This window comes from Pocillopora verrucosa, chromosome 9, assembly GCF_036669915.1.
Source record: "Pocillopora verrucosa isolate sample1 chromosome 9, ASM3666991v2, whole genome shotgun sequence".
Taxonomy (NCBI): Eukaryota; Metazoa; Cnidaria; class Anthozoa; order Scleractinia; family Pocilloporidae; genus Pocillopora; species Pocillopora verrucosa.
Genome location: NC_089320.1, coordinates 17784773 through 17807032, shown reverse-complemented (window position 1 = coordinate 17807032; position 22260 = coordinate 17784773). Strand labels below are relative to the sequence as shown.

At 39.4% G+C, this 22260-nt stretch overlaps 1 protein-coding gene across 1 annotated transcript in view; it reads right to left on the bottom strand.

Annotated features, from left to right (window-relative positions):
• LOC131775845 (dynein axonemal heavy chain 8) overlaps nucleotides 1-22260 on the bottom strand; it is a 58487-nt gene that overhangs the window by 9210 nt on the left and 27017 nt on the right. The window contains exons 44-77 of the mRNA XM_059091955.2: nucleotides 21455-21562; nucleotides 20683-20769; nucleotides 20480-20544; nucleotides 20122-20191; nucleotides 19585-19799; nucleotides 19373-19442; nucleotides 19041-19155; nucleotides 18780-18878; nucleotides 18165-18265; nucleotides 17206-17352; nucleotides 16957-17031; nucleotides 16619-16789; nucleotides 15488-15640; nucleotides 15291-15401; nucleotides 14751-14911; nucleotides 13631-13817; nucleotides 13018-13125; nucleotides 12762-12901; nucleotides 12084-12215; nucleotides 11140-11451; nucleotides 10394-10640; nucleotides 9270-9419; nucleotides 8635-8944; nucleotides 6758-7018; nucleotides 5901-6118; nucleotides 5350-5525; nucleotides 4341-4469; nucleotides 3770-3878; nucleotides 3415-3594; nucleotides 2780-2935; nucleotides 2235-2272; nucleotides 1252-1423; nucleotides 509-654; nucleotides 126-311 (exon numbers count right to left, since the gene is read on the bottom strand). Of these exons, the coding sequence (XP_058947938.2) occupies nucleotides 126-311; nucleotides 509-654; nucleotides 1252-1423; nucleotides 2235-2272; nucleotides 2780-2935; nucleotides 3415-3594; nucleotides 3770-3878; nucleotides 4341-4469; nucleotides 5350-5525; nucleotides 5901-6118; nucleotides 6758-7018; nucleotides 8635-8944; nucleotides 9270-9419; nucleotides 10394-10640; nucleotides 11140-11451; nucleotides 12084-12215; nucleotides 12762-12901; nucleotides 13018-13125; nucleotides 13631-13817; nucleotides 14751-14911; nucleotides 15291-15401; nucleotides 15488-15640; nucleotides 16619-16789; nucleotides 16957-17031; nucleotides 17206-17352; nucleotides 18165-18265; nucleotides 18780-18878; nucleotides 19041-19155; nucleotides 19373-19442; nucleotides 19585-19799; nucleotides 20122-20191; nucleotides 20480-20544; nucleotides 20683-20769; nucleotides 21455-21562 (5105 nt within the window). The remainder of the gene's footprint in view (nucleotides 1-125; nucleotides 312-508; nucleotides 655-1251; nucleotides 1424-2234; nucleotides 2273-2779; nucleotides 2936-3414; nucleotides 3595-3769; nucleotides 3879-4340; nucleotides 4470-5349; nucleotides 5526-5900; nucleotides 6119-6757; nucleotides 7019-8634; nucleotides 8945-9269; nucleotides 9420-10393; nucleotides 10641-11139; nucleotides 11452-12083; nucleotides 12216-12761; nucleotides 12902-13017; nucleotides 13126-13630; nucleotides 13818-14750; nucleotides 14912-15290; nucleotides 15402-15487; nucleotides 15641-16618; nucleotides 16790-16956; nucleotides 17032-17205; nucleotides 17353-18164; nucleotides 18266-18779; nucleotides 18879-19040; nucleotides 19156-19372; nucleotides 19443-19584; nucleotides 19800-20121; nucleotides 20192-20479; nucleotides 20545-20682; nucleotides 20770-21454; nucleotides 21563-22260) is intronic.

Below are 22260 nucleotides of genomic sequence, written 5' to 3'. Positions count from 1 at the left end.
AAGCTTGTAGGCGATATGACAAACCCTGGTCGCTTCAGCTAGAGTACACGTGACCTTAGGCCTAAAGCCATCATAAAATTCACCTGACCTTGGCACATCTCTTGGCTAATTTCACACAGGTTTACCTTTCTGAGTGTTTTATAGCAGCATCAAACACCATCAGAAACTGGGCGAGAGAGGTCTGGTAAGAAGTATTGATCTCAGCCATGATCCTGGCAACATCAAACATCACTGCTGCTCGGCGAGCGATTGGTCGATATCCCTCACGTGATTGTAGAATAGAATTTTCAATGCCTCGAGACCGTGTTTGGCTTCAGAAAAATAAAAGAAAGGTTGGTTGTTAACATACACAATTTTTGAGACAGACAATTGAGAGGAATTGAAGAGTCACTTGAAGTATCACTTCTAAGATATCATTTGATTAGGCAGAAATTTCTCAGAGGAAAAAAAAACGACAAGGAGGAAAAAATTACATTTCGATCGCGGGAGTGAAAGAATTAATACCAACCCTTCAACAATCTCCTCGTGCTGTTTCTTTATAGAGGCAAGTTTCTTGGTGGCTGCTAAGTTGTAAAGAAGGCGATGTCCACTTCCTAAACATTCTAAAATGTTCTCTTCTGCTTCACGCAAACCTTCCATAAGAGTCACCATTTCCTGTTACAAAAGGCAATGGCCAAATTAAAAAGAGAAAGACTTCCATCAGTGTTATCTTTAAACTTCACACAGATGAGATTGTAAGTAACGACACAAGCGCACACATTCATGACTAAGCCGCTCAAAAAAGCCTCTCGCGGGCGAAATCCATTCATGCGGTACATTTTTTTAACAGTCCCTCCATATAATACTGTAGTCCTATCATTTGTCTCACGATGTAGTCTCTTCCGCAGTAGTTCACCACGTATCGACCACAAAATGTTGGTCTTCTGCAAGCAAGCTCCGCTGTGATTGATGCATTTCAAACAATCACAGCATAGTGCTTAATCAGGCGACGCGTACCCTGTTGACTATTGTGATCAATCAAGATGAATAAGCAAAACAAGCCATAAAATGTTATTAGTATCAACTATTCGGAACGGTTTAGTGCAGCGCAATCATATGAGTATAGTTTGGACACACTGAAAAAGTTCAGAAAATTCAATTTTGATGAAAGTTTTCATACTACAGCTTCGCCTCCACTTTCACTGTAACACCTTTCTGACGATCTAGCTCTCTATTCTAAGCAGTTTTAACAGTTGTTGCTGTTCTACTTACATCCACTACTTGTGTCCTTGTTTCCTGCATCCGTGGTTTTTCAAGTCTCAGGAACCTATCCAGGAACATCTCCTCCAAGCCGTCTCGTGACTGACTAAATTCAACTACATTCACATAAGCCGCTATGCTAGATGGGACAGATTTACTCGAAAACGTCGTAGCTAATACCAACCTAAAAGCGGAGATAAGATTTGACAAGGAAATTCCAAAGGCGGCTCTAAGTTATTTCTAAGATAGAGAGCAATTGGTTAACTGAAAGAGTTTGCTAACCCACTCGATCGGTTAGTTTGCGCAAGAAGAGACCTTTCTTTCGAGAGTTTCTTAACATCTATGGAATTAGCATGGGTGACAACATGATTTCGAGTGCAATTTGGTGTTGATAAGCAAGAGACAACAAAATTGCACGAGCCCGTAGGGTAATTGTAATTTGTAGTCTTTGAAAAATTTACTGGTGGTTATTACACCAAAGTCCAGGAAAAATCATTTTAATACTTGTTAATAACGTACATGAGAAAACATTGCAGAAAGTCAAGGCAGACGAATTTTGAAGGCGTGCGCGCGCTATTTGTTACAATTTTGCACTCGTGTTACAACTTTGCACTAGTGTTACAGCTTTGCACTCGAGTTATATGAGAATGCACTCGTTTTCAGCCAATCAGAAGCTCGTAATTTTTTCATATAGATTATTACAATCGGAATAGGGGGTACAATCAGTAAAAAAATTGTATAATCACCAGGGGGAGTTGTGACTAATGAACAAACTTTCTCAAGGAATGCACCTATGGTCTGGCCGGCCAGTTCAGTATGTTCACGAAAAAAAAAATGACAATGAGAATAACTGTTGCTGAACTGTACTGATAGCTCATACAATTGAGTCTGAATTTGTTGAACGTAAGTTGCAAGCCATAACTGCTTGTCAAATCTGCATGGTTAGCAGATTACATTTTTTTTTTATTTGACGCGCAAAATGTTGCATAACTTGCCTGAAACCTGGTTGGCACTCAATTTCATGCTCACCAACCTGGAACAGAATTGTGTAAATACCACGATTAATGAAAACAACAATACGCGAGGGTAGCATAAGCGAGAGGTCTGAAGTACCCAACATCAAGAAAGTCACTTTGGGTTCAAATCCCGTTCTTGTTATCAGCTGAAGTTGTTTGTGGTGATCTCAATGTCTACTTCTAGGTCTTGCCTATGACCAATCAGCTTGTTTGTCTCTTTCCAAACAAATATTTATATAAAAACAAACTGATAAGTCACCAGTACAAATAAACAGGTGCTATGAGAAGTCTCAAGAGAGAACTTTTCTCGTTTGTCACAAACACTTGTCTGTCAATAATGTTTAGGCGTATCACAAAACCGGCGACGATACAATTACTTGCTATAACTATCCGTCTTTATCAGCTACCGAATATCTTTCAAAGTACTTCAGGAGAACAGAATTCTGGTCAGCGGCTTGTTTCAACCAATTCATTACGCTACAACAGCAATCTTAGATTGCTGGCATTCCTTCGTAAGATCTTACCATGAGTTTGAATGGTGTACTTGATGTAAGGAATCTGTAGCGACTTCGGAGTATGAAGTAGAATCGACTATCAAACTCTAACTCGTTCACATCCACATCAGTCACTACAAGAGTGGTGCCCTCCATTAAACATGTCTCCAGATGACCACGAAGTTCCTGTCGAGATACACACAGAAAGCCGATAAGCGCAATGCTTAATGAACTACTTCTCTGAATCCCTCAGACCTCAATTGGGAGTATCAGGGGCTCTACTGCTTGACTTTGAAAGAGGCAACAAACAAGAGAGTCAGAAACACATAGTTATTTTGACAGCGTTTTTCAATAATCATAAACAATTTAAACTAAAAAGACAACGGATACAAACAAAAGAGGGAAATAGAGCAGCTGAACCGTCAAACCCGATAAAACAACAGAACCAAAAGCGAACCTTTACAGGCCTTATAATGTCGCAATAGTTTTGCAAGAGAATAATCACCAGATTCAATAATATCACCAAAATCTGTCATATCCTTGCACGATGCCAGAAAAAAGAAGGAACTACCTCTCCAAAAGAGCTCACACAAAATAGGCCACTTACTTTATTTCAAAGTGTTCATTAAACAATTTTTTTTATCACTCCGGTCAAGATTTGTCACCTTGTACTTGACGAGTGTCGATTGTCCTAACATGGTCAATACCCAAGTGATAGCGATTCTCTGAGGATCACACAACAAAGCCCACGAGTCCGAACTCTCTTCCTGTGAGAAGATGCATATAGTATCCATGGAGATGGGGTCTGTTGGAAGCTGCAGGTTCTCCCATGTCTTCAGAACAATCTGTTGAGTTGTATCACAAAATAAGATCGATTCACACTTTACTACAGCTTTATCTGTCGTGGAAAACAATATTGAGTAAAATCGAGACTGCTAAATATAACACTCCCTACTATCGATACATTTCCTAGATTTAAATACATCGCAACACTATGACATCACAATGAAGCTAACAAACCTTTCCCTTTAGGAACTCTGGAAGGGTATGACGATCAAAGAGATGCTGATACTGGACTTTCAAACCATTATCCCTGCACACTTGCATGAAAAACTTGCCCATCCGTTTCCTGAGAGGGAAAACAAAGTAATGGGTTATTGATACATAAATAGCACGCAGTATGAAAAAAATCCGTCAAGTTAAAATTGAATCTATTTACTGTCACTACTAATCAAAAATCACTCTGGTCACTTTTAACCCTTTTCACTATAACATCAATATGCGTATTCTTCATACTGTTCTTTATACATTCTCTAAGGTGGTGACACGGAGAATTTTTTTATCAATCAAGAGCTTCTTTAGTTGGTGATAATCTCCTTTACCCTCGTATCCTCGTGACCTCTGTGATTCAGAAATGATCACAAGGGAAGAATTTAGATGCCAGTCACTCTAAAGGGCCAAAGAGAGAAAAGAAACCGAGGGTTTCTTGCGTAAATAGAAAAATTGGTGTTTTTAAAGCTCTATTGAATTCAGCAAATTGCCCTACGCGTTCCTTGAAATCTTTGAGCTCAAGATCATCTGATTCGGTTACCTCCTGTCGACTCCCATTGCACCACAGTAAGTTAGAAAAGCTGCTGCAGCGATACAATTGGACAGAAGAATTTCAGATGAGGTGTACTCGTCAACATACGCTTTCCATTCTCGCTCCATGTATTTCAGGCTACATGAAGTAATAATTATTCAAAAATAAGATGACATTATTAATAATGATAATAATGGTGATGATGACGATAAACGGACGAAAATTTTACCAAACACAACCCATGTAACAAGAAAGGAAGGGAAGTAATTCTTTTCGTTTTCAGCTGCAAATACAACTTGATAGAAATCTGCTATATGTTCTACTTCAAATTTTTTGTTTGTCACCTTGTGGATGGGGAGTTCTCAACAGCCTTTTTCAGGTACGAACTGGTGTATCATTTAGATTCCCAGAGTTCCAAATGTGTATGGGGAGAATTCGTTTTGATTTAATAATATCCATACAGAATAAGTAAGACTGTAGTTGGATTAGAATTCTTCGCACTGATGTTGCACTTGTGGTTACGACCCAGTCCTATTGTCTAAACTCATTTCAGACATGGTCAACTCTAATTTCCTATAAGAGCTCATTGCAGTGAGTAGTTACAGATCATAATCAGGTGACACCACTATCGGTTGACGAGACAACTGCTCACCCATGTCGACCACTAACCAACACAAATAACTTAATTGCCTCTACATTCCTATATCAAATTGTCAAACAGAGCGCGTGACAGACAAACACACGAGGAGACAGATAGACGGAAAGACGGACATAGAAATCAGCAGGCAGAAAAAAAAAGGCAGATAGACACCGACAGATACGCAGAGAAACAAACAAAGACCCAGACCGACAAACTGACAGACAAATGAACAGTCAGACAGATAGAGAGACACACAGACAGATGGGTAAAGACATAAAGAGACAGATAAATGAAAAGAGAAGAAATGCGGGCAGACAAGGCAAGGAAGACAGACAGATGGATAGACAGACAGATTGATAGTTCACAAGATATCTTTACCTATGCAATAAGTCGGTAGCAGCCTTGAGCCTCTCACTACATGACCTGACATCATTGCTAAGGTCATGTTTCACCACCACTGCATCATCATACTCTTTCTGCAGCTTTGTTACAGTTTCTTGGAGATCTGGCAAGTCAGCTTCGGTCAGCTCGACTTCTGGCTCAGGCGTGTTTACCTTCAAGTAACAAAATGAGCAATAAATGGCCATATTGCATCGATGAATGAATGCGAAGAAAAAGAAAGGTATTTCGTCGAACATTGCTGCTAAATGATTCTTTCCCTTGGAGAAGAGAGACCTTACGTCCTTATGTTAACTACTCAACCACGACTGCCAATTAAACCTATATCAATTATCCTTTCAGACTGCCAATATATTGAATTTACCAAGGTGATTTGAGCGTAATCCCACACGAGTTTGCCTACGAATTACAAAAGGTCAGAAACGCTACATCAGACAAGCCGCGTAACATTTTTCACAAGAATTTTATAATTCTGTCGGGTTTCCTTGATGTTCCTGTTTGGGGAAATGATAATCAAAACCTTTCCTTGCCTTTTCCTTTTCTTTGTTTTCTGCATCTTGATCGATTTCAGCTCGTCTCTCGTCCTCTTCACGTTCCGTCATCAGCTCTTCCAAGGTATCGCAAGCCTTTTTGTAAGGATGGTACCGACTTGTGTACTCCACTAAAGCAACAGTGTACTCCACGAGAACCGCAGCATCCTCTGATGAATATTTAGCTGCTGTGATGGTGATTCCTTGTGGTTTCTTTTCTGTTTAAAAATAATAAGAAATTGGGAAAATTTATGGAGAAAAACAGACCACTGAAAAGCTATTAACTACCAATCGTTATTTCGAGATTTTCCTTTAACAGATAATTTTTAACTTAAAAGTCTCTGATGTATTATGAAATTTCTACGTTTCGTCATGGCCCTATCTTACATGCCTACTGGTCTCTTTCTATCAGAGTTTATCTCGCTTTCAATGTAAAGTGACTAGGAGTGTTTCTTCTGCGATAGGACGGGATGCTGCTCATCTATCGCCAGTAACCCCTCCCTCCCAATTCAAGACGTTTCCATCAAAGTTCCCGACCATTCACTCAAACTTCTTGGTGGAGCGCGGCGCTCCACGAGTGAAGAAGTTTGCAACAGATTAAATCAAAGTGACCACACAAGGGCTCATATCTGAACCTTTTCATTAATAGCTAAGCGTACTTAATCCGCCGAATCCAGGAATGAAGGACCTTCAATAACTCTCTTACATCGAAATCTTCGGTTACAAAGAGGCTTCGGTTTGAAGACACGTTAAAGAGAATAGTCAAAGAAAATGGTACGTGTTCTGCGTTATGCCTAACCTTCGCCGGCCGTTTCCTGCTAGCAAACTATAAACTCACTAACTCAAACTAATATTACCTGGGGTAATCATTGTTCGACCGGGGGAAGACTGGTAAGTACTCGCACTGGCACCTGGCGCAGCAGTGCGCAGGTCACTGTCAGAGACTTCTCCGCCGCTGGAAGTGGCCAAAAAGGACTGAACACCCTTGAGGATGTCGTCGGGTAGTCCTTCTTTCCAGGGAACGTGATGTAGAGATTCGACAAACTTCTGCGAGTCGTTCATAATTTGCTGGATAGCTTTCCATGTCGAGCGGTCAACCTTACCCTCGGCATTCACTCCTATGATTGAGAAAAGTGAAATATTGATGAAAGGAAGAAATCAAAGTGCTCTGTGAGCAAACTCGTGAATTGACACATGATTTTTTAGATTATGTTTAATGTTATCTGGTTTAGGGAATTTTGTGGTTGATTGTCATATCTAGAGTACGAGCAGTAGTTCAGTGTTCGCTAATGTAGCAAAGAAACAAAGTAACGTTGGGATAAGAAGGCATTACAATTGAAATGATCATGCTATTACATTTGACAAGGTGGATGATGTCATGTGTTTTAAACGTCTATCATTTTTGTTTCTGGTTCAAAAGAAAAGGTTGGAAGTAAATGTGGGTGAAAAGTGAAATTTACTGTCTTTCGTTGTAAATATTAGAAAATCAAGGCAATACTGTCTTAATGAAAACATTAACGATTCCCTCTTTATCAAATGAGACAAACTGGAACGAGTTTTGAGTGATATAACTAATACCCCATTCACACCAGCAAAACATGTTTTGTTAAACTGGTTTTCATTGAATGAAAATTATAAACAGAGAACTGAAAAACTTGATTTTCCATTGGATTCAAGTACTTGCTAACTTGCATTTCCAATGTGCTACATTCAAGTCAAAAATATTCGGTTAAATAGTTTCTATGAAGAAAAAAAAATTAAACCGTGTTTAACAAAACAACTTTTAAACATGTTTAAGCTTTGGTGTGAATGGGGCATAAGCCAAGCCTGCCACCGTCATTTTGGATCTCCGCCTGGGTAGATTTAAGTCACGTGCTAGGCAACGTATAATCAACAACAAGATAGAATTTCATTTCAGGCCTATTTATCAATTTTGTGGTGTGTAACTTTCGCATTTTAGTACGTTGTATGTATGTTGAATCTCCAAATTGTCTTGAAACTTAAAAGAAAATTGTTCTTTAAAAATTCACTGAAAATCGGTAGCTAAAATTGTTTGTTTAGGTGTTATTTGATTTTCGTGTTAACTTGTAATTTCGTCAGTCGCCGGCATCTTCTGTTGCTTCACACAGGAAAAACACACGCGACGAAACGTAATGATCAATTTTGTCCTCAATCTCACGCCATAACAGAAAAGCTTTTGAACATCTGTAAACTTCGAGCGCTTCGCAGTAAGTAATATTTTCGATGAATCTTCGGATTGTTTTCGAGTTCATGGATTGTAAATTACAATTTTATGAAAAACGAAGGTTGTTCTGTTATTTCAGTGTGAATCCTTGCATGCCTGCCAGTCGCTGGCGCCGCTTGTTGAAACTAAAACGAAAAAAAAAACTCTTTTAAGATTATCATTGGCTTCTTTTTCACCCCACCACTATTCTTAGCAACAAAGGTCGCCATTTCTTTTTTTATTGCTCGCTAAAAACTATCAAATGCACTCAAAAGCCTAAAATCTAAAAAAAAGTTTACAGGAATCGACCAACCGAGCGAGCGAGCGAATGCCATTCCCCACATGGTATCTATAACTCGCTCTTGCGCATGCGCGCAATTCACGAGTTAAAAACAGAAAGGAAAGAAAGAAAGAAAGAAAGGCGATTTAGCAACAAATTTGAAAAATGACACAATTAAGATAAAAAGCTTAGCAAGTAAGACGCGATTTAGAAAAGAAATTATTTCATACCCAAGAGTGGAGCCTGTGCTCCTCCCTTCTGAGATTGTTCCTTGAAGCCCCGTTTCTTGTGTGGCGCGGAGCTCGCGCGAGACGCCTCATCTGACCCAGTCCCTAGAGAAGAACTATGATCTCCTCTCCGATCGTGCCTAGTCGGGGGCGGTAGGGTGGATCCCGCTCCTCCGATACCCGGAGCAAACTCCGGTCTACCCAGTAACACCATTACCATCACCATAACCATACCGGCCATAGGCGGGGGGCTTTGAAAAGCTCTGAGGCGCTCGCATAGAGATCTGTCAACCTTATGCATCCAGTGTTTAACCTACATACAACATAGATACGATTAGATTATGTATTGCAAACCCAGCGACCCGTAGCTACCCAAGGATCATCGGTCATCCCAGTGGTTACTAGGAATATAGCTATCCCAGGAAATTCGACGGTAGCCATTAACTCTCCCGGATGGAGGGAGGCATTGTGTGAATCTATCCACCAAGGATTTACGACAGTCAATCAAGCGACTAAAAACTCTGCAGTGAATTTCTAAGGCTACTTTCGCCACCTATTTGTTGGAAAATAACATCACAATGGGCAAATTCTTATCAAATTTGAGAGTCAATGGGAGGAATCACTTTTGCTGAACCAACCTGCTCCTCAGATTTCTTCAAAGCCACTTTAGTTTCCTTTACTTCCTCCTCTGCGTGAGAAATCGCCTCCAGTACCTTCAATTGGCGGCTCTTTATGTTGGTTTTCTTCAGTTTCTCAAACTCTTCATCTAACTCGTCCGCTTCATCATCCTACCGCGCACAATCAAATGGAGACGAAATGTAAGAATAACCATGATATTGGAGTACGAGTGAGGCCTTAAACTACCGCTAAAATCAAACGCTAACAATCGGAGTAATTGATAAACAAATATATGACTGAACAAACGAACAGACTGATTAATTAACAAAGGAACAAATTAAGGGGCAAAGTTTCTCAAAAAAACTGTGGTTCTGCTTTGGTGGGAGAGTATAACAAGGTACATACTATTATCAACTGAGTTGATAACGTAAATTGGCCACCGTTAAGAGTTTCAAAGCTGAGGTTTCAAGCGTTAGTCCTTCATCAGAGAGAATGATCGAACGAATGATTTCGTTCGAGCGAATGATTTCGCTCTAACGAAGGGCTTAAGCTCGAAACGTCGGCTTTGAAACTCTAAACGGTAGCCAATTAACGCTATCAGCTCTGTTGATAATTCCAAATTACCTTGTAATAAACGGACAGACGGACAGTTGACAAACGAACACAAAAACCAACGATTTTATGAATAACAGCGTGAGTCAAGAAAAGATTGAGCCAGCAAGAAGCAAATACCACAAACAGGGAGACTCAACATCCGTTTTACCGTTCACAACGTCCTAAAATGCCTGCAATCTCACATCAGAAGAATGCATAATCAAACACAAAGAGACAAGAGGTTTTCCACCACATAACTGTTATAAAATGGAAATTTCCTTTACTTAAAAACACAACCCCTTTAAATATAGAGATAACAATAAAAGCAGCACAAGAGTATGAAACACTCAGCCGTTGAATAGGCTCCGGTTGAAAGGACCAGGGAGAAATTGGCTTTAAGTAAAGCGGCCGGCGGGGAAGAGGGTCAGGGGAAGAAGAGCGCCTACCCCACCCTACCCTTCTCTCGCTCTTTTTCGTCCTATTTTACTCTTCACCCCATCCTCGATTAAACAACCTGTTCACAGACTATAAACAATGAGAATCAAGAAACCTGCAATAGAGCTAAGTCATCGTCTTCAATCTCGCTATCAATGAGTGCAACAAACGCACTTAAAGTGGCACTGCCGATACCAAGTTTAGCTTTAAGTTTCTCTAGCGCTGTAGCTTTAGCAGTGAGGGCTTCCAGCAACTCATCTGATTTGACCGTAGCAACAGACAACTTCTTTTTGGTGTCTGAAATCACGTCCTTGATCACCACGGAATCTTGTCGTGTTAGCTCCAGGGTCGCCACGGCACGGCTGACGAAAATAGAGGAAGAGAACGTAAGAATACGGACATAATGAGTGAGCTGACTCACGTTAAGCAGATCAAAAGAAAGACAGGAATTAATACGAGTGTTTTTCCCCAAACTGTGAACATGCACAAATAACTTAATCAAATTAATGCAACCATTAGAGAAATTTGATTTAAGTGCGTGCAAAGATCAACGGTTCCTAAACTGAGGGAAGCGGAATCCTAAAAAAAAAAACCAAAACAAAAAAACTCTGGCTATTCTGCTACGACAAGAGCTACCTTTAGGCAAGTCGTACACATGATCGTATCCTTGTGTTTTTGTTTTGGATTAAAATTTCGTGTCGATATTAAATCTTTGGAAATTACAAAATAATGGTAAATTATGCTAAGAGGTGGTGAAAAAATTATATTAATTATATAAACTGTTGCAAATATTTTCCCCTTTAAAAGAATGTAATACGTACTACAAACTGAGACTTTGTTCAAACGTTCACATCAACTTACGTGAGTTGATCAACTCGTTCGTTTGCCTCCTTTCTCTTGTCTCTAAAGATGTGTCTAAAGCAGTGCATGAACTGTATATACGTGGTGGGCCCGACAAATACGTCCCCGATTATGTTGGATCCTCCGTTGTCTTGATGCTTCAAGTTAATCTTCTCCAGTAGGATTGACAGCGAGCGCGGTTCACTTGCGCTGGGTTCTTCTGGAGGAGACTCGGCTCTGGTCAAAAGGTGGTCATCCCCGGCCCAGGGGATCTGGTGACACTCTCTTAACACGTGACCATGAATGGTAGATAGGGATACAACTACTTTGTCTCTGCAAAAGTATACGAGAACTTCTACACAGTGTTTCAAAGATATATAAGTACATACAGTGTATACCGTGACAAACGCATCGAGGTATTTAGCGTGATCCGATCGAAATTACAGAATAGTCGCAAAAGGATGATAGAAGTGACCAATCAATTCTGTCAAAATTTCTTAAAGAGATTATCATGTGCTTCTAAACACATTAAACATGCAGTGGGAAGACACAAAGTTATTTTACGTTCCCAGAGAATGACACTAAGTTTTGAAAAAATGTTGTTCCTTGACTTAGAAAAAGGATAGATTTCTATCATGGAAAAACATGTACAAATGTAGTTCTAACGTACTGGCTTGCTCAGAGACATATCAGGACGTACAACAAATAAAGCTAAACGTTTTGATTAAATTAAAAAGCAGCCTAACACTTTCAAATTACTAATTTGTAATTCTTGTACAAATTTGTCATCTTCTAGTTGAACCATATCCCTCACGTTTGAACTATTCCTTTCATTTTTGTGTTTTCGTATTAATTTTATTACAGTTTTTCGCAGGTTTAGGAAAATTTTGCAAGTTACATAAAAATACCCAAAAAATTGTGAAGAAGCTTTGTTGAGATCTTGTTAAAGATGTCGCTTTACGTACCTAGTTTGTTCAGAAATATCATCAAGCACGTTGTATTTCTTAAGATAATGGCTGGCTTCTCCTTCCAAAGCGTACTGAGGCCAGTCCTTAACAAAGTCCATTTGACAGCCATACAGGATACCAGGGTAACAACTATGAACATAAGGACAAAAGTATCATATGATTAAACCCCATTAAGTGAGAAGCATCTAATCTCCTCCCCCCCCTCCCAACAGAATCATCTCTGAATCAAACATCACAATCACGAATGAGAGAAAAGGAAATGATCATGAACTCAAGAAGCTCTTGATTGTTTCAAAAATTAGCCTTGTAAGCACCCTGTGAAAAGAATGAGGAACAGAATGGAGAATTTGCATACTGATGTTATGGCGTAAAGGGTAAATAATGGTCAAACGAACTCGTTTTCAAAGTTAGAACTAAGCGTGGGTGCGCTTTCTATTAATCAGGCCTGGCTCAGCTGGAAGGAGAGATCCTAAGTCGTTTGAAAAAAATGCAAGAGTACACCGAAATGCCGAGTTCGTCTGGAAATGGATCTACCAGTTTTAAAAAGCGACCATCTATATTTATTGACAGGAAACTCTGACCGGTTAGTTTTTACTTCATGAGGCGGCCTAAGAGGTTAGGAAAATCCTGAAATTACTCAGCTTTATTTATTTTTATGTTTATCTCATGTCATACCTTGGGCCAATTCTAAGCAGCTTATGAGTGGGTGGAAGACAAAGGATGATGTGAAGATTGGCCTTCACACGAGTGATGAAAAATTTCATGGGGTCCGCCAAAAAGTTGGAGAATTTCTTCTTAATGGCTGGCATCAAAGCCTGTCAATAAAACATAAAAGAAACATTTAACACATGCGAATTTGACAAACAGGGACAATAATGGCATTAAAAAAAACCCAAAAAGACTGAGGCAATATGTTAGAGGAAAACCTTACCTGCAGCAAGCTGTCTAATTCATCGACGGAGAACAACGGCGGATACTCTCCGCTGATAAGTAAACTGTTTAACGCGTCCAAATACATGTCATCCCTTAAATCTGGTGCCTGGATAAAAACAACATGATTTTCAAATCAAAATAACACCACCATTGAAAGAAATTATCTCACACTTAAATGGTAAACTAATTGAACAAAAAGATTTTTTGACTGTAAAGTTGATCTTAATATCTTGATTCCGCCCGAAAAGGCGATTTCGAAAATCAAAGATAACTTTTGCATCCCTGATTTCTTTTAGACAGTTTCAGGAGGCCTGAATGACCCTTTAGACCCTGACATTTGCATGTATCTCTAAGGTGCTAACAAGAAGAATTTGTTGAACAATCAAGAGCTTCTTCAGTTAAGGATCATTTCCTTCATTCTCGTGGCTTTAATGGGTGATTCGGGTGATATTGTAAGGAGACATTTGATGCTATTCACTCTCAGCTCAAACTAGAGCATTTAGGATTCTCGACCACTGATATTTTTATAAAACTAGTTTACTCTGAATCTCGGTAACCAGAAACGATGTGAAATTGTTCTTCTGGAAGTTCAGGTCCACGTCTATACTTACAGTAAACAAGACAGTGGTGGTCTTTCCATCGCAGCCAGCTTGACGCACAGCAGATCTGAGTCCATCGAGGAACGTGTTTGGATAAGAACAGTCCACAGGGTGAATGGGATACTCCAGCATGTACAATGCTAAAGCTGCAAGGGAGTTGAGGTGAGTCCCTATCGACCCAATCAGCAATGCATTCCCTCTGTTAGAAAAGAATAAATTATTGAGAAAAGGAAGATTAGAGACTCACGTAAGACTCAAATCAGGAGAGAATGGTGTCCAGAGATTGAAATCCCCAGATAGGCCGTAAATTAGATTCCTCGTGAGTTTTGGGTGTATATGATTACGAGCTTGAGAATTTCCAAAACTGAAACAAAGGGCGCGCGAACCATGGGTTAGTTTGGCAGAAAAACACAACATCCGCGGACATTAGTGGTAGAGCGTTTTGGCGCAAACAATATCCCGATGCATCCACAGCTTTCATAGTTTTTCAGTCAGGAAAGAACTTGATTGCGTCCGAAATTACAAGTGAACTAACTGTGTTGATCATAGAGATCACAATGAAGCCTTGCAAGTTTCTATTTTTATGCATTCCGCGCGAACTCAAATCGCCTATTCGTAGCTAACTCCTCCGAGGATCTAAAGTTCTCTATTTCTAGATTACTTCCGTTTCCAGAGATCTCAGGAGTGTCAAGAAGTAATGAACCCCTTATCGTGAATTTTCCTCACGTGGAGATCCAACGCAGCATGCGAGGTATTTGTAACATAATAGGTCATTTTACAGTTGTGTACTTAGTTGCCAAGCCTTTGATTTAGAGTGAGGCTGACCTTGTTGTGATATAGACCAGTACCCAGTTAGCACGATAACAAAGTAATTTACTTTTAAAAAGCAATAACGTTTGCATCTCAACAATTTCACCCTTAGCCTCACTCCTGCTCACCGGATACATGGTATGAGTCTACAAATAACTTTACAGGCATAACCAAGGAATAAGGCTGATTCAGTCTTTTCATCTCTTCTTCTCTTGGCTAGAATACAGTGGTTCTGAACTCACTCAACCAGATTTATCAAAATAAAGCGTATCAATTCCAGTATGGCAAGATTTCGACATGATTTAATTCATCAGCTGTTTACCTGTTCTTGTAACTTAAGATTCTATGCAGACGGACAACATGAAACATGACATGAGATGAGATCATTAAATCCAGTCCGCTGAACTCGTCATTGTAACGCTTCAGATAGCTTTGTAAACAAGCGGACACGTCTTCAATGTTATTAATAGCTTGAAGAAGGATCTGCAAAAACAAACAAAACAAAAAGTCGAATATTCATCGCCAAATCCACGACGGAAATAGGTGTTATCCATTACTTTAAATAAGGTTTAGTTGCTTAGGATTTTCACCAAGCTTTTAACATTGCAAATGATGAGAAAGGAAAGTGTTAATAACGAGAGAAAACCTTATAAAAAACATTCATAATATTCATAAAAATTTCTACCCCTCTTATCTCAATAAATCTACAGCAAGGTTGGTGAATCCAGACCCCAAACTCATGTTTGGTCACAAATTCCTACCTACCTGGTATGGCTCCTTTGGAGGGCTGCTGCATTGTTAAATTTACAGTACTTCATTTCACGTGATTTCGTTTTACTTTGAAATCTTTTCTACAACAAACCTTTGGTGCAACACGTCCCTGAGTCACAGGGCGTTGAGCGTAAAGTCCTGCATCCAGTGGAAAAGTAATAAACAGAGAAGACGGAGAATTGGCAGGAAGCTCTGGAAAGTTCTGAAGCAAAACAAAAAGAATAAGCTAATCTGCTCTGTACAAACAAACTACTAAGTCCATCAAAGTAACTTTTTTTGCAGTTGTACCTCTTTAATAATTGTTTTGAGAGTTTTCTCAAACCATTTAATATCTAATGATCGGCATATACGGTCCTTAATCACTCGTGTTACTTCATGCTGCCACAGGGATACCACGTATTCCTCATCAGCCTGCATCTCCTCTGAACAATTTTTTAACCCCTGAAATTAAAACATTCAGTAATCACAACAAAGAAAACGCAAGTCTGCTTCAACCCTATCACTCCCAGAATCTCAAGGAAAGTTCTTCCAACTAGTAACAGTACACCCCAAAATTAATAATATACCTGGTTCGTATCACCTGCCTGTTTGCCAGTGCATTAGCACTGGGGGACTATTTTTTGCGAAGTTCTGACACACAAAAACAAATCTTCAACTGACGTGCTTTCACTATGCATTTTAACTTTTTTCTTAAAGAGGATCGAGTCAACAGACTGAAACATCATTTCAATTGCCTCATTTCCAAAAGTATCTAAATATATTTAGCGATCGATACCGTTATCGGTGATCTCAGGAGGATCAAGAAGAATGTTACCCAGATAGAAATCCCACGGCACGTCCATTTGTGCCCCTTTCCGTGACTCTCCCCCTCGATTCGATCAAAGCGTCAAGTATTTTTTAAAAACATTTTGGTAGCAGCAGACCAGTGTAATGTAACGGTAGGAGAAAATTAGATAGAGTATTCTCCAATGTCCATTCAATTGGCCCAATCACCACCCATGTTATACGTTTTGTTTCCAAACTCTCTCATAAAAGACGTGAACTTTTATGAAATACTAGTTATATGATGAGCTAAATTTTGATTGGCTTTTACTTATGATCTTTTGGAAGACAAACGCTTAAATGACGTCATCGTTAACAACATTTTACACATTTTTTATCATTAAAAAAAAAACAGATTCCATGTTTCCGTGAGTCTGTTCAGTAACAGATCACATATGACGTCAAAATGTGGTAAGAACATCAGTGACAGACTCGGCTGCACATCACGTGCCACTTTTTCGTTCATATCCCATTTTGAAGCCATCTGTGATCTATTACGAAACAGATGTAAAGCAACAGGGAATTCCCTTGTTAATTAGCTAGCAACCTCTACATGTACAGTTCAAGTTGCGATTAATTTCGGAGCATGTAAGCTACCTGAAACACCCTCGTGATTTCCCTGAGATTGAACAGGTAATGACACCTTCCAGGAGTTGGCGAAGGTCTTAGTACATCCTGCAAACTGTTGAGCAGCATACACGACGCCATCACTATCTGCTCGTGAAACTCTTGTGGCAAACCCATGCCTTGATTCTGAGCCATGTTGGCCTAAACAAATAAAACAATCGAAGAGAGTCAAAATAGTAACATAGCAGATGAATGATAGACTAATTTTTTTTCTCAGCCAAGCTTTGAAGTTAGTCTTGAAAACCTTTAGTTTTGTTCTGCTGCGCGTTCTTGATGAAGTTAAAACAGAGAGCCATGGCTGTACTCACCTCCAATACGGAAGTAACAATGGTGAAGAGCGACTCTTCTGACGGAGCCGGTAAACGGAATACAGCAAAATGGCGCTGAAAGACAAGTTAATGTAAGTTAACAAGTAAAAAAAAGGTCACCAGAAAAAGTAAGCATGTCTAAGGTACAAGGGTAAAGATCAACAGGAGGTAAAAATGGCGTGCAAATGAAATAATACCTCCTTACTAGAGAGATTTTTATCGATGTTGTAAAATCGTTATCATACACACCTTTAGTCTCTCAGGAATTTGCTCGCTGGTGACCAGTTCTGACTGCATGTTCATAGCCGCCGTAACGACGACACCCTCTAAAACACGACGGTCAAAAGGCTTTTTGGTGTTGAACAGGACTTTTTCATCGAGAACTTGTCGTAACAGCTAATACATACAAGAGACAAGAAACCACATGTCATAGAGTGGAGTCAAAATATTTCGGGTTTTGTGGAAAGTCATCGATCCACAAAAAAATCAGTTATTATAAATAATAAACTGCGACATCGACGGTCTTAAGTCATGTCTAGATTCAGAGGTTTCGATAAAAGCCGGTTACTGACAGTCTACTACCGCCTATAAGACCTCTTAACCTTTCATTCCTAAAATCTCACTAGTAGTTCCCCATTACTGTCTGCACTACAATTCATGTGAAATAAGTTTGGAGAATTTGGTACTGGATCAACTAATAATCCCCTAACTGATTTTTTCTTAATTCCCATCTCTTGTCTTCATGAAGTTATATCGAAATTGTAAGGCGAAATTCTGTCTTGGTCACTCATGGGAGCTGAACGGTCAACGCTTAACGCTCATCGGTCACCGCTGACTGATTAGCCTGCGAGCAGGCTCTCCTGTCTGGGGTGCGCCTTAGGCACCACTTATGGGAAAAGTTAATGAAGCCCCTGCAGATTCACTCCTTAAGGAACCATCGATCTTGAAGCTGCTCTGCATATTTCTCAAAAGGTTAGAAAATCTGCACATATTAAGTTTATTTCTTTATAAATGTTAGGCTGTTTAAACAGAGAATCGCAAAAATCAGTTCCCAGCTGAAATCTGGTACATTGCTGGTCGCAACACTTTGTTCGCGAAAACACAAAAAATCGACATTCCGCAAATTTTTTATGCCTCACGGTATATTCCAAGCGCATTTCAGTCGCAAAGATAAGATCAAGAGGAAAAAGATGCAAGGTTAAACTCACCTCGTTGACCTCCTGAGTTCCATATTGATCTCGCTGAGGAAGGCTAAGATCATCTATAAACATGTTGAGTATTTTTCCTTTCTTGGCACCATACACGAATCCTGTGTCACACAATAAGTAATGTCATCTAATTATGGGCTTATGGGAAATTATTTTTGTACTGCCCGAGTTTCGCCGCTCCGTGTGAAAAGTTGTTTACCTCCGTTTTAAAATTTTTAGTAAATAGATGAAATTGTGCCTCTGATAACTGATGTATCGATTGGCTTTTAAATGGTCTCTCCCGTGCCGTTTTCAAATTAATTTTAATATGTTTAAATGTGTTCAATCTTTCTTTTGCTAGTCCAACCGTTATCGTTATGGTCTCCATCACGTAACTCTCTTAGAGGGAGAGGAAAAGTACATAAAGGAGGTAAAAATGGTAAAAGAAAAAAAAATGATGATACATTGTGGTAGGAAAATGGCCCGAAAACACAAAACAGTGTCGTACAATAATATCCTCTCTCAAGTGGTTGTCTTGAAGGGAAGGAGTACGTTGTACTGAGAAGGGGTCTGGACTGACCCCAGGCTGTACGAAACTGCGCACTAGGTTAGTAACAGGTACTGGGGTTAACTCACCTTGTCTATGGTAAATGTTATGTTCAATAAAATGCTGTAATGAAGCAGCTCCCGAGGTTCCTGAATAGACATAGCGTTTTACAATTTGGTTCTTGTCCTCTGAAAAACAGTGGAATGGAAAAACATAAATCTATCAGGAAAGACCAAGTCGTTGTAAAGCAATATCGAGTCAAAATGTAATTTATTTAGCGTTTTATTATCCAGCCTAAAAAAAAAGGGAAGTACTGATTTTCATAACGATACATTGTTTTTGACGCTCACCTTGCTTGTCAAGGAAGTCGCTGATCAGTGATGTTTTTCCACATCCTGCAGGACCTGTCAGCAAAATGTTTCTGCCAGAAGCGCTGGCCAACTCCATGAACTGACGTGTACGGATCTATATGGAAAAAAAATCCGGGAGCTTAACAAATTAAATAAAAGCCTCCGTGCAGAAATCGTTCATTCACTTTGTTGATTGAGCGTATGCGCTTCAACTGTGGGGCTTTCTTAGTGTTTTTAAAATAGCTGCACATTGAAAGAAAATGAAGCGGCAAGTTAAATTACAATCAGTAAAGCTAAAAATGTGATAATATTTATGAGATGTGAGGACTTACTGTGTCAACTGTGTCCACGAATACCTCTCCGAGGAGATCTGCTGCATCAAAATAGCTTACTTCTGGAACTCTTTATCGAAAAAGAAAAAAAAACCAAAAGTGAATACATTTACCTGGCCACCTGGCTACGGGTATGTCGGTAACGATTGGGTTTAATTTCCCACAAATAATTGTTCAAGAGAGTGGCTCTGAATCGCTGTGACAAAACTCACCTTGACTGCCACGGGTCCCACTCTCCAGATTCATCAACATAATAATCAAACACGGAGATTTCTTGATCATAATCTGGCAAGGCAGTTGTCAGGGACAGTAACAGCTCGCTGAACTTCTTCCTGTCTTGTTCATCCAAAAGGCCACCAAATGACCAAATAAGCGAGAACAAGTACAACCTCTCAATATGAAGCTCGCCACCAATGTCAGTGTTGCCCTAAAAAGAGGTGAGATCGAAACATTTGATCATAAACAGAAACACTACAACTTGCATTATTTTTTACGTTCACTAATATGACTGCAGTGCAAATTGATTAAGTTACTCTCCATTCTTCATTATAGAACACAGACTGAATGGAGAAACAGCACGCATTTTTCCCAGCTTTTGGAATTTATGAACTCCAAAAAAGCGATTATACACCTTCACAAAAGTACTAGGGGAACACAGAGTTAAGAAAGATCGTAACCTCTTTTTTAGCGTGGCACTGCAAGCTCAGCAATACCAACAGCAGGAAAGTCAACATAAGTCTCACGCTTACCTCGATCAATGCCTTTAACAGTGCGAGACACGTGTTAAACAGCCCCACCTCGCAAACTTTCATGAATGGTCTACAAAAGAAAAAACAAATAGGATTACAACTAGTAACGTAACAAACTCAGAGAGAACTCTGATCGCGACTCAACAAGCAGAGTGACTTGGGGAGATATCGATACAAGCAAACATTTTGCAAGATTCCCGCTAGGTTTAGATTCCCTCGTTTTCACAAGATTAAGTTTGATCATTCTTCCCTTTTGCTACTCCTCCCTGATAAGAATCCAGGCCACCCCTACCCTCCCCCCCCCCTTATAAATGGATTATAAAGGCTGGCCCTCTATGAAGGTAAAACAAAAGCTAACCTTGCTTCATAGTGAACAAACTGCGAGATGACATCAACGGTCTTGTTAAATGCTCGTTGCAGACACTAAGAAAGAGGAAGAAACAAAGCGTCAGCCTAAGAACTGCTCAAAGTTCTTCGCTATTATTCCCAAATTGCAATAATTTCGTGGTTCGATCGATCTTAGAAACGCACTGTATTTATTTGTTGATAATAAACACCTACATGGCTTTCTTGGGGAGATCTGTTTGCCAGCCAGGCTTCAGCCAAAGGTCTCCAGCCCAACACAGTCTCATCCATGTAGATCACACCCTAAGGTCACAAATGAAATTAAAAATAAAAATTAGAGTAAACAAGTACACACTTCAATGTTGTTTGTGTGAAATGCTGCTTCAAGGGGGCTCGTTTAAATGAAGGGCGTTTAAAGTTAAACATCGTAACTGGAAATAATAGGTATCTTAAGCCAATTTATTGACTTTAGACATTTTTTTAAAGCGACCACAGCAACATCAGCACTTGTATGATCAAGCATAGACGCTTTTTCCTGATGGTTCAATCTTGGCTCAGTGGCCATCTCACTACGATTCCAGCCAGCATTAGATATCTACTTTGCAGCTACCTCAATACAGTCATGTTTGTTTCCTTTAAACATATATTTCACTAGATGGGGTAAGTTTCTAAAGAAACAGTGGTGCTGTGTCAGTAAGGGAGTACAAAAAAATAATTTTGGCTTTATCAACTAGGTTGATAACGTGAATTGGCCACCGTAAAGGGATTTCAAAGCTGAATTTTCGAGTATTAGCCTTTCGTCAGAGTGACTGGCGAAGGGCTAACGTTAATTTATCTTTATATGTTATATTTGTGTCCAACGCAGCAATAATGATGAGGAAGCGGTGACTTGGAACTTCTATTTGACAGAATGAAGCTGCAGTTTCAAGAATTCAAAACTGACTTCTTATAGCAGCTAGAGAAACAACTGAGACAAAACCATACTTACACATCTGGAGACAGTGGATGGTGAAGCGTCTGTCAGATCATCTGTCTCAAAAATCAGTTTGACATATTCTGATAGATAGAGCCTTTCACCGTTCAATAAGTTCAGATACTGAAACAACCAAAGACACGGAGACAAAATCACAAACATTACCACTTTGAAAGTGCACAATTTTCGACAGAAGACAACATCCTTCAACGTGCTAACGGCAATTAAACATAGTGCGCTGTCTTTCAACAACAATCCGGCCGTTTTATATGATTTCGCAAATTGACCACACGCACTGCGAGATGCGTGAAATCCTTTTTTCGGTAAACATGTTATAAACAGCAAAGGTGAATAAATAAAAATGATTGTAAAATAAACGGTTTTTTGAAATGATCTTAAATCGTCTTACATAACTGAAAAAAAAAAATGAATGGCAAACTCTCCAGCAGTCATTTTGCCCATTTCCCTTACATCTGGTGCCTTTTAGGAGAAACGAGCAGGGAGTTGAGGGGAGGAGAGGCAACACATTTTTTCTTTTCTCAGTAAAAAATATGCAAGGTCAAATCCAAAATATATCCAGAAATGAATGAAAGTACTGTATGGTGCCTTCTACATATAACCTTCTATCGACAAACATTTCCATATGACTCTTTTTTGAGGTATTATATCAAGCGCGTATTGGTGGGATATCATTCATCCTTTAACTCTTACGAGTGACCAAGACAAAATTTTTCCTTACAATATCAATACAATATCAAGCAGATAAGTAATGATAGTAAAGAAAAATGTCAATTAGTGGATTACTAGTAGATCCAATACCA